Source organism: Sturnus vulgaris, chromosome 29, assembly GCF_052056855.1.
Source record: "Sturnus vulgaris isolate bStuVul1 chromosome 29, bStuVul1.hap1, whole genome shotgun sequence".
Lineage (NCBI taxonomy): Eukaryota > Metazoa > Chordata > Aves > Passeriformes > Sturnidae > Sturnus > Sturnus vulgaris.
The window spans coordinates 653,956-668,320 of record NC_142271.1 but is presented as its reverse complement, the minus strand read 5'-3'; the positions used below and the strand labels follow the sequence as shown (position 1 = coordinate 668,320).

Here is a 14,365-nt window from a genome sequence, read left to right as displayed (position 1 = left end):
AGAATGTGCCTGAAACTTCAGAGGAAGGATATGAATTCCTCTGGCTTGGGGCAGGACTGGAACTTCAGGAGAAATACAAACACCTGAAGATTCTTCCACTTGTTTAGAAATGTGAAAGTCCTGCTCTTTTTGGCTTGCTCTTATTCAGTACCATCTCTGAAGTTTTAACCACATAGAATTAGAAAAGGGTCCGAAATTTCAGGAGGGGTCTGAACTGGAAAGCTTGTCTGTGCTTCCAGCTATAGAAATTAATGTAATTTAAAGTTCCTGTCTCCTGTCAGTGCCCTTGCAGCTGAATCCTGCAGGGGCTGTATGGGGATCTCAGCTTGCAGTGGTGGTTGCATTAATTTGCAAAGTCCAGGTCTGAGGAGAGTCAAACCCAAACTCCTGTTTGGTTTTACTGTCTGCAGTGATGGGATACAAAGGGAAAGGCTTCATTAGCAGTGGATGGAATCCAAAAGTGTGAGGGCTTTCCCAGGCCAGTGAAGTCATGGCTGTGCCTGGCTGATGATGTTCCCTGGGACTGATGGGGAGTTTTACCTAGAGATCAGGAAATCAGTCCCTGATTGAACCACATTTATTTATATACATTTTTGCTACATGTCATATCAGGGAGTGACTCTGTAGAAGGGCTGCTCATCTTCAGACAATGCCATAGACCAGTGATTTTTAATAAGTTCTTTAAATGAACCCATTGAATTTGAAGTGTTAAATTCCACCACAAGACAATAGCACTTCCAGGCATGGGGTGGACAGAGTCACTTTGACTGCACCAAAGAAATGTAAATAATAAAGGTCTGGAAAGGACATTTGGTCACCAGCAGCAGCACTTACAGTGAGATAAAACATTTATCCTTACAAATCCCAGGGTTCCCCTCTGCACAGCACAGAGCAGGGAATAATATGCACAATTCCACAAGGAATTTCACACAAAAGGCAGAATGAAGGACTGTGGTGTCCCTGGCATAAAGTTACACCCAGCCTGCATCACTCATTCAAGCATCTGTGGAGTCAGTGGAAAGAAATCAGTTCTTCCAAAAACCACCTTGCTTTTGTGTCTTGGACATTTTTTCTAGGAAAGGAAGCCCTGCCCTCTGGAGATGCCTCTGTCTCTCTTGGTATGCAGGAATGAGAGACAACAGTCTGGGGTTGGACCTTAAGCATTCCATGTCTAAAGCTGGATAAACCTCATTCCACTTTTATTTCTACTCTGCAATAAAACATCACTTCCTCATAAGATTTTTCATCAGTTTGAACCCCTATCAAAACCTGGCACCAAGGAGCTTCCATTAAACTTGCAATACGGAGACACAAAACTGGAAAAACAAAGTAAACTAGAAATTATGGAGCCCCAGAAATCCTTGGGTTGGATCCAGGATGTGATTTTCTCTCAGGCTTTTCATGCTCCTGAGATGATTGAGCTGACAACTGATGGATCCTGCACCAGGGAGGAGCTTCTCCTTTGGGAATTGGGACCTGGACTGGAGGTGTGGGAAGAGAGACAGATTGGTAAAAATACCAGGTCAGTGGCCAAGTAACCATAGTGATCTATTTTTCTCAATAATTATTGAATCAGATGCACTTTTTCTGAGACAGAAGGATGTCCACTTGGTCCAGCTGCTCAAGGAAGGCAATTTTCTTTATATCCACTCCATAGAGGGACAAACCCTCTCCAGCTGGGAAAAACTGGGGATGCAGGTGCAGTTCTGTGGGAGAAGATGGGGAAGGTTCCTTTTCCCCTGCTGTCTCCTCAGCAGAAGTTCACAGCAGTTCACAGCCAGGCTCCATCACACTGCCCAGGAAGCAGCAGGGATTTCTCCTACCTGAGAATAAAATCACCTTGGCAAGTCCCACAAAGGGGAGATTGTTCCTCAGCCAGTCAGGGATACTCCTGACCAGATCCACACTGTGGGAACAACAACCTGCTTCAAGACAAACTCTTGGACTGAGCCATGTCCAGCCTGGCCAATGTGACTGGAAGGAAGAGCTCCAAAGGTTGTTCTTCCACAAGAAAGGAGCAGGCTAGGAAGAGACTTCAGCTGGAAAGGATTCAATGGAGACAAAGAAGATCAGATTCTGGGATGGAAGGCAAACAAATACTGAAGGGGATCAGTATCTGAAAAAGACAAATTCCCGCACGTTTCATGAGAAGATTGTTTTGTGTTACTTCCTAAGTTTCTGTCCTGCTTGTTAGGGCTACAAGTCTCAAGAGAGGAGGAAGCCAGAAAACTCTTAACAAATTCCATTGTTCATTAATAAAATCAGAATAGGGACTCTCAAAACAGTGTTCAGCACATCCCAGAATTTTATGCCAAATAAAAACAAACCAAAATGAAGGTGCCTTTCATTGTACTCAGTTCTGCTTTCACTGCGTGGCTCAGCCCCAAAGCATTGTTTTGATACTGATCACCTTTAATTACTCCAAAAGACAAGAGATGGATCAGAAAACACCCCTGGTACCTTTCCTGACTATTTCAATAACTCCCGTTCTTCTCTCTGTTTGCAGTACTTCCAGGGAAGCTGATAACAGGAGGGAATGGTTTTAGGGGACACACTGTCCCTGAGCTTCAGCCACATCACAGAGACTGCAGCAGCTCATCTGGGGCCAGGTCGGTGTCACCAGAGCCAAACGTGACACTGAGAAATGCCAAAGGCTTGCCACAGTCTTTACTGCCCCCTCCACAGCTGCCAGCTGAGGCATCCAAGACCTCTGACAGAGCAACTCTGGGATATTATGGATTCCCAGGTGCCTGGAGAGACACTCGCTTCCACAGGGTCTCTAATGAGGTGTTTCAGTCTCTTTCTCCACACAGACAACTCCAAAGGGAAGAGCATCCACATCTCCCAATGGGGCCAAAGGTAAGTGTGGGTTTGCAGGTGGCCATTAAAAGCTCCTGATCCAGATCAGCAAACCCTGAGCCAGAGACTGTCTGCAGACACCCCGCTCCCCATTCCATGCTCCTAAAGGAGAATCCCCCAATCCTTCTCCAGGAGTGGGATGATTCTGGGCTCTCAGCCATGTCTCCAGCTCAGACATCTGGGGTTCCCTGAGATCAGCAAGAGGTGTTGGCTTTGTTAGGGGGCAGATGCCTCAGCTCAGATAGAGGCATCTCCTGAAGTAGTGTGACCAGCTCAGGCCACTGCAAGGCCACAGACACCAAGGCCACCAGCTTGCCCAGCCCTTTCTGTCCCATGTGGGCCCTGAAGCACGAAGTACAACAGCTCTAAGAAGAACTAATACAATGTCAGTCCTTGGTGGACTCAGCTTTCTTGTACCCCAGGTTCCAGTTGGAGGGGCACAAAGACTCCAAATTTCTTAGGAGAATTAAACATTTCATTGTTTGTTGTTGCTTCTCATCATTGCTCCCTGATGACCAAGCAGGATGCAGAGACTTTTATCCTAAGTGGGCATAAATAATAACATCAGTAGTATTGCAACACGTAATTTAGCCAAAAGCTGCCTGCTCAGGGTGCTATCCGGTCACCTGGGGCATGCTGCAAGTGCCACCCAGCAGAGGAAATGGTTAAAAGTGGACAAATATGGGTGGTCTCCACCAGCTGCTGAAATCACTGGTGCTGCAGCTTCCAGGGTAAAATGCTGCAGCTCTGGGGGATGTCACAGGGATCAGAAAGGAGAAGGGTTCTGGGAGTCCTGGACACCAAGAAAATTCCTCCAGCTCTACCAGACTCCAGAGAGCTGCATTTTGGCAAAATGTAAGTGCTGCTCATTGAGAGCAGCCTATGAGCAGGAGCCACTGGAACAACCCTGAATATCTGAGCCCAGGCCAGAGGTGCTGAGCTTGGAAATGTTGATCCAGATATGACATAATGATTACCCAGGCTCAAGTCTCTGAGTGGTTATAGAGAAGTATGTCTGTAATCCCAGATGTTGGAAAAGACCTCTGAGACCATCACGTCCACCTGTGGCCAATCCTCACCTTGTCACCCAGCCCAGTGCCACATCCAGGTGTTCCTTGAGCACCTCTAGGGATGAGGACTCCACCACTTCCCTAGGCACCCTCTGCCAATGTTTAACAATCCTTTCTGTGAGGAAATTATTCGTGGAAGAAATGGAATGAACATGAGAAGGTCCCTCTCTGCTCACTGAGGCAGGATTATGACAATGGGGCTGGTGGAGGAGAATAAACTGCATGAGTTTTAAATTGTGTTCAACCTTCTGATCTGGCAAACTGTGCAGAACTCAGATTTCATCACCAGAACCAACAGCATGGGGTGAGGAAACCCCTGTGATGTGATCTAGTTTATCAGGGAATCATAGAATGGCTTTTCCTGAAAAACACTTCAGTGTTACACTGCTCATCAGGCAGCTGGAAGAAAGAGGCTTTGGTCAGATATGCTGCTGTAAGAGGGATATCTGAGGGATATCAGTTATCAGAGGCAACTCTTTCCTGTCTCACGCAGCCAAAGCCACTTCAATAAATGGCAGCAATTACATGATCGAGAAGAGTTGCAGAAATTAAATAACTTTGTCACCAGATGCAGAGTGACTGCTCAGCACAGACAGTTTGACACACTCAGAATTTTGATACCTGCACAGCACTCTCACCACATAAGAACACCCAGTGACCAATTTTTCCACTCACACCATCCAGGGAGACCAGATCCACGGCAGAGGATGCCTGAGAAGCACCATTATTGAGCCAGTACTGACACCATCAATGGGCATTACAGAGTTTTGTATCACAGACAGACCCAGTGGATCACAGGGTGCAATCTCTCTCACAGCAATGGAAATCACCTCATGGATCACCTCAGATCACCCCATGGATCATGAAATCCATCCATCCTCAGAAAGCATGGAAAGCATCCAGCCCTCCCCTGGCTCTTGCAGGCTGTTTGCAAGCCTGCAGACAAGACATCCAACACTTCCCAAACCAGGAGATCTGCAGCACCAAAACTGAACACAGAATTCTCCATGTCACAAAGGCACAAACTCCGTCTGGAGAATGACCAGAATGGAAGGACAGAGCTCCAAACTGGGACCTGGCAGCAGCTGTGACCCAGCTGAGCCCTGTCCCTGCATGTGGAGGTTAATAATGAGGTACTTACAAACAAAGCTCTCCTTAATCAACATCGCGGGATCCAAGGGAAGATTGAAATCTCCAGGTGGAGAATCCTCCAGACACAACAGCCCTACACAGCAAGCAGAGCCCAGACATGTTCCTGACCCACCTCAGAAGCCCCTCCCTAACAAGAGCACACTGAGAGCAAGGCCAACAGTGCCCTGCAAAACACTTCTGAGAGCTAAGAGTCATCTAAAAGAGTCATTTTTCCAAAGACAACAACTCCTTTGTATGTCTCCAGAGCTTTTAGGACAGCTGCTCTCAACCTCCTCCCCTCTGAGCACAACTTCTGTGCCAGGTGCCCCCTGTACCAGTCCAGCTCTGCAGAGCTTCAGGCAGAGCAGGGGCTGTGCCACAGCCACATCAGATTCACCCAGGTGACACAGCCCCAGCTGAGCCCACAGCTCAAAGCCCAACTTGAAGCCCGACTTGGAGCCTGAGGTTTCCACAGCAGAACCAGTTCTGCCAGATGAGCCGTGCCCCAAGCCAGGAGTGTGTAAATGGAGCCACTCCCTAACCAAGGGCAGCCAGAGCTGGAGAGAATTTCTCTCACAACAGCAGCTCTCTTCTCAGAAAATGCCATCATTCTTCAAGTGACCTCTCCAAAGCCATGACCAAGCCCCCGAGTGTGGCTTTGGCCAGAGCCTGCCAAAGTGCTCCAAAGCTGTGTCCTCCCTAGGTGAAGGCAGCTGCAGCCCTGAGTTCAGGCATCCTGCCATCCTTCCCACCAAACTTTTCTGCTTTTCAGTGAGAAATTCTCTAGAACAAATCACTTCTAGTTTGTGTAACATCTCTGGTTCCTGTTCCAGAGGGTTTATGGAGCTGCTGACAGCAGCAAGCCAGGGCCACCAGTGCCCTGGGCTGGCCAGGGCTGTGTCAAACGTAGAGTAACTGAGCACATGGGCAGCCAAGGGTTAATGATAACGTTCTAATGGGACAGTGACACTTCTTGGCATCCATGCTCTGGGACACACCCTCCTACTCAATCCCAAAGGAGGGAGGTTTAGCCAGAGTAACTTGGGCCATTCAGATGTGGAAAAGGGCATGGTTTGGCTCACACTGCTGTCAGGGAAGGGGAATTTCTCAGTATCTCCATCATTCCTTGAGGCAACGGCTCAACAGTTTCAGGCCTTTGGTGGGAGTTGTGACAAAATCTACGAGCCCTGATAAACAGTCTCACATACATCCTGCACTGGGAAACTTCTCTTTGGGACCAGGGACCAGGAAAGAGTTTGGGAGCTTTTAGGGGTCGTGTGACAAAATTCCCCCTCCGTCAGGGAGTTGTGAGAGCTTCTGGGCTGGCGCAGAGCAAGTCCTGCATGATGGTGCAGCAGCCCTGGGGACTCTTGTGGAAGCTGCAGCCCAGCTCTCACTGCAATGTTTTGCAGTTCAAAACATACAAACCATGGTCTTCCAAGGCTTCCAAGACTATGGTTTGTGCAGATCAAGTCTCTCCCAAGACTACAACTGAACATGGTTGGTGCTCCAGAGCTGGAGGTAGCACAGGGCATGGGGGCAGCGTTCAGTCACCACCCAAACCAGGTGGTGGTCAGTGGGAGCTCTGCTGCTTTCACAGGTACATCCTTGGGAGGGTCTGAGCTCACTGCTGTGTTTTACATGCCCTGTGCTTGTAGGCACTGTGATAAATGTGATTCGTGCTAATTAAATTGTAACTATATTAGCAAAATTGTATTTAGATCAATAGAAGACAATTGTTACCGAGTGAAAGGGGGGGGGAGATGGGTGAGACAGGACAAAGGACATCTTCCAGATGTTGGGAGTCGAAGAAGGATGTTGGAAGAAAGTCAAACAAGAATAGTAGAAGGACGTAGGTCTGATAAGCAGCATCTAGAAATAGAGCTTCAACCTTGAAATGGGCCAAAATGGGATGATTCCAAGCATGGGACTCAATTAAAGCCTTGCTATGGAAAACATCTGCTCAGTCACACAGGGCACCTGCGCTACCTGCAGGTCACACCTTGGTCACTGAGGAAGACGATGAGCCTTCATCGGAAATAAGACCCTCAAAAGGATGAGAGACCCCCTAACCCATTAGTAGAGCATGTGCCATACACATAGTGACGTAGATTTTAGGAATAGAAACTAGGAGGAGTTTTCTAGAAACTTCTGTAGCCTACAGTATATAAGTGGGATTGTTAGCCTGGATGCTTTGGTACGTGAGGAAGGGCAGGCCCCTCCCCGTACCCCCGGTCGGTTTTGCTTATGCTTTATACGAACCTCAATTATACTAAAACACTTACTCTCAAATTTTATCTATCCCAAATTATTCTACTTTAATACTTTACTTGGATTGTATTCAGTTTCAATAATTTTTGTAATCATCTTTAATACTTTTGATTTTATTCATTTATAATTGTTACTATTAAAAATTTGTTGTTACATTTAATCTTTGTTGTTTGATAAATTGGAAAAATAGAAAATCATTCATAACAGCACCATCTACAAGAAGGGATCTGATGCTCAAACATGATGGACCACCCCATCCTTACCCTAAATTGGACTGAATGCTCTGGACAGGAAGGAATTAAACAGCTTCCACTGGCTGCTCTTTCTTGATTAGTCAGATTATTCCAATTGGGGTATTTATTTCAATTTATGACTCAGTTTTTTTCTAGAACCCAAATCAGACCTTTTACTGCAAGTTAAGCAGGGGCTGAGTGGAGAGAAGAGAGGGAAACACCACTGCTTAGTAGGCTCTCAGCTCTGTTCTGACTTAGACCCTCAGGACCTGGCTCCTTCCAAGACAGGTTGTTTTTTTTATAAGGTTTCTGCCAGACTGAAGCAGGAGGACAGCTAGGAGAGACACCCTGACACCAGGCCTTCTTCTCTTCACCTCCCCATCCTCGTATCATTATGGGTCAATGCCACCACAGACACTGAGGGATTGTGTTGCCCAATATCACAGAGCTACAGCAGAGATGTCAGCACTGAGCCAGTCCTATCAGTTCCCCTCCACAGCCCAGGAAATGAAAGAAAGCCCTTAGGAGTGACCCCTCTGACCCATTATCAGTGCTGCAGGATGCACTGTAAGGGCTCTCCAGGGGCCGTAGGGCCGCTCAGGTGCCTGCTCTGGTGGACAGAGCTCCCCAGCACTGCTCACCCTCCCTCAGGGTCCGAGCACTTACTTGGAGCTGGACTGGGCCTGTCCATAGACCCCGTCCTGCTTGCAGCTCATCACGGGCTGGGCATAGACCACGTCGGGCTTGTTGCTCGAGGGGCAGGACAGGGCTCGTGCTGGCATTTTTTTACTGGTCCTGCTGGTTCCCTGCTGGGTGCTGCAGGAGCTGTAGATGCTCTGGCGGTTGAGGGTGGCCTTGTGCTCGGCGCGGCCGCCGCCGTGGGCCTTGCGCAGGGTCCCGCGGGGCGGCTCGCAGTACAGGTCGGGCTCGCTGCGGCTGCTCTTGATGTTCTGCACGAAGCAGTAGTCGCTGCCGGCCCGGGGGCTGCACAGGGCCTTGCCGTGGGCCCGGCTGGCCCAGCCCTCCATCTGGCTGTAGGAGCTGTAGCGCCGACTCTCCACGTCCCGCTTCAGCGTCCCGTTGTACAGCTGCCAAACAAACACCGAACACTGAACACCGAATACACACAGCGGGTTAGGGCTGAGCTGCAGCTCTGCGCCCCCGCGCCTGCCCTCACTGCCTCTTACCGCTCTCCGGGGCCTCTCAAGCATTTTCGTGCCCAAAATTTTTGGGGCGTTATCCAACCTGCAGCCCTTACAAAGGTGCCAAGCCCCACCTGGATATCAGGGACACTGAGGGATCAGGATGTGGGATCCAGGAGCTTTAAAGTAAAACTTGTTATAATTTCACATTATATGATTGGCTTTTTGCAAATATTAAAATGAGTGCTACATGTATAATGTTGGAAAACTTTGCTGAATGAATATAGTTTCTTTTAGTTCTGCTATTAACAAAACTTAGAAATAGTAGTGTGATAAATATATTTTTTCTTGGACTATAATGTAGTGATGTAAAAAGCTTTTGTTCATGCAGCTAACTCAGAAAATAGTAAAAAAAAAAATCTAAAAATTCTTCACATTCTTAGATTATCCTATCTGAATAAAAATAGAGGTGACAAACACTAAAACTCCAAGGAAAAATTTATCGATCTCCATTATCAAAGACTACACCAACAAGAATGAGCCACAAAGAAAAAAAAAGTTAAAATGTTGATTTACAGATTAGAAGAGGTAATTATGAATAATGCATGAAAGATCTATAAATATGCAACAAGTTAATGCATTTAACAAAACGTTTTCTAAGTTAAGGCGTGCTCTTAGCAAAATGCCAAGCACCCAGCCATTGTAACCTTTTGCTTTATTGTCTCTTACTGTCTTTTATTCAACTTTTAAAAATCTTCCAAGAAACGAAATCTCATTTTTCACAAACTGAAAGTTGACCCTGGCAATAGAGAAAGTGCTTTATTCCCAACACACGGGGTCTAACCCACCCTGTAACTACAGGAGCTCACTGCACATCTTTCACCATCATAGAGCTTGATGCCCCATTCTGACCTTCCAGCAGTGCCTGTATTCATTTTTAATTTCCTTATGCTCTTTTCTTCCCTTCCCAACTATTAGGTCCTTAGAAGGGGAGTAAAGGGAGTGAAAAATGAGTAAGAATGGATTCTTGAATCAAACTGTGCCAAGAAACAAGTGGAGACAATGAATATCTGCTTATGAGTTACCGAGGCGTGTAGTATCTGCTCAGATAATGGGATGCTCTGGGAACAATGGGGAATGTGCAATAAAAACTGAGATGACTAAGAGAGGAAGTAAATAAGAAAGGATAAAAGATGGTAAAATAAACCATCTACAATTAGCAAAACAAAAAGATGGCTTTAACTGCCCTGCTGTCAGTTCAAAATGCCTTCACCACTTCACCAGAAGTCCTCCAGATTTGCATCAAGTTTGCCACACCAGGATTGAATTCAATCTTCTTCTGAAATGTTAAACCTTTGGGATGTCACTGTTGGCTTGTAGGAGCCTGCAGGGATATGTCCAAATGAGAGACAACTCATTCAGATGTGTACTCCAGAAAGAAAAAAAAAATTAAACAGTTTTAGTGCTGTTTGACCCATGATGCTGAGTTTGTGTTCTGCATCCCCTCAGTAGTCTAACAAGGAGATCTCCAAGACATACAGCAAACAGGAATAAAACTGCCTGCCCCATCTCCCTTTGATTATCCTGGGAAAGCTCATCCATGGTCTCTTGTTGGATCAAACTGATTTTTTCTCATCCAACTCTAAGAAGTGGCACTTCAGATGCCACTGTCTGCAAAGGGCAGCAAAGGTCCCTTTGCCTGGGAGAGAAAAGTTAACACTGGCTCCTATTCATTTCCTTAGAATAGTGAAAAGCCTGTCCTTGGTGTAATAGTTCATGTCACTGGAAAAAAAAAAAAATCCATATTTCCTAACCTGGAAATACTCCATGACAGAGAAATGGGAATCCTCTTCCAGCTCACCCCAAGTTCCTCAGCTCTGCCCTAACTCTATCCCAGCCTCAGCACACTCAGCATCATTCCTGCCTCCAACACTCTGCAGAATTGTCATTATGTTAATTAATTAAGCCAAATATTTCCATTAGCAAACTGATCTTCAGGAACGCAGGGAATCCTCTCAGCTGTGTCCCAGAGAGCTGCAGAGGTAACAGCTGAAACCCTTCCCAAGGGGCTCCCTGGCACTACCAGGGTGGGATTAAACCCTTTAGTCCATCTCTACTGATGCCCAGATAACTGTTATTTGAATAGTTCTCAGACTTCCAGATGTGCATCTAAACAGGTGAATTGCTGCAAGGAGGCAAAAGAGGAGCAGACTCACTCTGTGTCTTCTCCAGAGGACACAGAACAAACCCAGTGCTGAGTGGGGCAGTTGCAGGTTCTGAGCCTCCTGCAGAGATCCCGGGGTTTGGAAGGACAGAGTGCAGGTGAAAAGAAGAGCCAGGGTGAGGCACATCAGAGTAGAATGTGATGGGTCTCAGGGGCTCTCTGGCAGTGGGATAAGCCCTCTTCTGCCCAGGATAAAATCCAGGATGACCACATACACAGGCTCTCTTCATCCCAGGTGTGTTTGGAATGCAGCACACACGCAGCAATAGCAGTGATCTTCCATGAAGTCATGATCTAGCATATATGTCCTTCTGAGGTAACATCATCCTCATTTCAATTCATTTTCCTGGGTTCAGAAACCCTGGGGACAGTGAGGGATGGACAGTGGGAAGGTGCAGGGTGGACTTTATGCTCAGTGGAGCCGCTGGCAGCAGCTGCAGGACAGAGAGCAGCTTGTTAGATGCTGGTTTTCTTTATGAGTCAGTTTAAGCTGGGATTATTCTGTAGGGCTGTCAGAAGCTTGGCAGAGCTGTGGAGCCCCTGGGCATCTGCTGAAACTGACTCAGGGAAGCCTGGAAGAAGAACTTGTTTATCTAAAGCTGGGATTTGCTCTGCAGTGCACTCACTGAGGGGAGTGGGGAGTGCATCTCTGTTTACTGAGACAGAATCATGGGTTCTGGATTTCCTGCTGGGTTTTAGAGAGACTATAGCATTGTCCTCCTCCTTGGCAGCCCCGAGATGGGTGAAGCTGTTTGCAAAGACACCTTTCTGCAACACAGGAGCCCTGGGCTGCAAGTCCGAGCAGGTCCCGGCAGGGCGGGGGAGCCTTTTGCAAACTCATGGGAAAATCGTTCCCGTGTGATGTGAAGCTCATTACCAAAGGCAGTCCACGACTTTTATTGCTGATTCTACCAGATGCTTGACTGATTTTAATCTCTTTCAAGTGGCACGGACCTAATTGGTATCTCAGAATTCCTTTTTGCAGAAGGAGCCTGGTCCAACGGCTCCAGATTGATGAGGATTCTCCTGGCAGCTCCAGCAGACCTCAGACCTTGCCAAAGAGTCCATGAATCCCTGCATGGTCAGGGCTGACCTGATCCCTTCCTGTTCCTGGCAAAGTGCCCTGTCTGTGCCTTAGAGCAGCTTCCCCATACTAAAACCTAAATCCCTGTGTTGGATGCTGACCCAGCTAAGCCAGAGACCATCACTTCTAGCACTGGAGCAGATGTGGCCAAGGGAATGGAATTGCCTGCAGCCATCAGTGAGACAGGATGCCCAGCAAGGAAGAAGGGAAAGCATTCTGTGTCTGGAGAGATGCCATCTTCGAGGGGGAAGGTGATGTTGTCACACAGTCTGTGGTTTAAAGAGCCACCTGACAACATCTCCCAACTTCTGCTGATGCCACTCTGTGTGCAGGGAGCTCTCCCTGTGCAGAAGAGCAGCAGTGAAAGGAAAGAATCAATCTCTGGCCTTCAGACCTCATCAGTGCCCAGATTTCCTAATGCTGCGAACTGCATCTGCCCACTGCTCGTGGGTGTGTGCATGCTGCGCCATCCACACCTCTGCCTTTTAGGAGTGGGGGGAAATGATGGGAAAAACCAGGAAATCCCTCAAAGTGGAGTGGAGACAGAAGGCAGTGATTCTCTCTGCACTGCGGGATCTGGGAAGCATTTTGGAGGGGTCAGGCTGTCACTGAAGCTTCTCCCCAAGGGAGCTGAGACGTGGTAGCAGTTTGGAAAGTGTCTCCTTCCAGCACACAACTCCTTGGCAATGTGCACTGGCAGCCCAGAAAATGATCCATGTCCTGGGCTCATCCCCCAGCGTGGGCTGCAGGGAGGCAGAGGATTCTCCCATCTACTCTGCTCTTATGACACCACACCTGGAATACTCTGCACAGTTCTGGTGCTCTGAACATAAGGAGGACATGGAACTGTTGGAGCAAGTCCAGAGGAAGCCACCAAGCTGATAAGGGGACTGGAGCACCTCCCCATTGGAGACAGTCTGGGACAGCTGGGAATGTTCAGCCTGGAGAAAAGAAGGTTGTGTGGAGACCTCACAGCACCTTCCAGGAATATGAGGGGGCTACAGGGAAAATAGAGAGGGACCCTTCATCAGGAACTGGAGTGACAAGACAAGGGGAGCAGCTTCAAACTGCCAGAGGGCAGGGTTAGATGGGATTTTGGAGAGAAATTCTTCCTGTGAAGGTGGAGAGGTCCTGGCACAGGCTGCCCAGAGAAGCTGTGGCTGCCCCATGCCTGGAATTGTCCAAGGCCAGGTTGGATAGGACTTGGAGCAACCTGGGATAGTGGAAGGGGGTGAAATGAGATCATCTTTAGGGTCCCTTCCAAGCCAAACCCTTCTTCAATCCTATGATCCTATGATTCTGATTCCAGTCATTCCATCAGGCCCTAGCAGTCCCCTCTGGTTTTAGGATGTAGGAGGATGCTCAGATGCAGTCAGGCCACTGGAGATTCTGAATTTTAGCCTGAACTTCGCCTCCTCACTGTGAGTCTGTCTGTGTGAGGCCAGGCCTCAGGAGCTGTTCATTCACATCAGACAGGGAAGGCAGGGAGGGAGGAACAGCACTGGAGATGAGCACTGGTGGCACTGGTGCTCCTGTCAGGCCCAGGGAGGAAGTGCCAGCAGAAGCACAGACCTGCCTTGGAATTAATGAATATTTGTGGATCTCCAGTTCTCAGCCTGCAGTATGTTCTAGGAACAAATGGAATATCCAACCCATCAGACAGGTAAAAAAACATCTTTAACCTCTTATTTCAGCTGGAATAAAACTGGGTCTAGAGAGAAAGTCAGAATGGCATTTCCCCAGCTATCAGTCATGAGTCCTTTTCTGTTTTTTTCCTTCCATAAATGCTTTTGCTCGGCAGGAAAAGTCTCCGTCCTCCCCCTACTTTTAAGAGAAGCAGAAGCAGGTAGCAAGGTGCACCAGCCCAGGAATGGCACCTGGATCCAGCTCTGCCTTCCCACGTCAGAGCCCTCCCAGAGAACTGGGTGGTTCTGATTCTGCATCTGAGGACGCCATCAGTTCATTACCTGCCTAGATTTTTTTCCCTTGCAATTTGTTTGTTTCTAGAGCAGCAGACAGAGAAGTAAGGGCTCCGTATAAACACGTCAAGAGCAGGTTTCTCCCAGGCTGGAGGGCAAAGCAGAGGAGATGCAACCTGAGCAGGTCCCACCCTGAATGCTGGGTGGGGAGAGCTCCTCATGCTCCTTGCGAAATTCTCTGAGTGCTGCTCCCTCCATGGCAGGGAGTAAAATTGCAAAACCAGCAAATACATTGTTTATCTATTTCTGAAATGCTCCTTCCCACCTCTCCCAGGAGCTGCCTTTCCCTATGTTTTTTCATCTCTTTTTCTCATTCAGCTGAGATTTAAATCTTTCTGGTTCTGTTGGTTCTGGCCAAGGAAGGCAATGTCC

At 47.8% G+C, this 14,365-nt stretch overlaps 1 protein-coding gene across 1 annotated transcript in view; it reads right to left on the bottom strand.

Annotated features, from left to right (window-relative positions):
* The window catches only part of PKP1 (plakophilin 1), a 46,815-nt gene that overhangs the window by 18,175 nt on the left and 14,275 nt on the right, over nucleotides 1-14,365 (bottom strand). Inside the window, exon 3 of the mRNA XM_014872871.2 lies at nucleotides 8,231-8,652. Within this exon, the coding sequence (XP_014728357.1) occupies nucleotides 8,231-8,652 (422 nt within the window). The remainder of the gene's footprint in view (nucleotides 1-8,230; nucleotides 8,653-14,365) is intronic.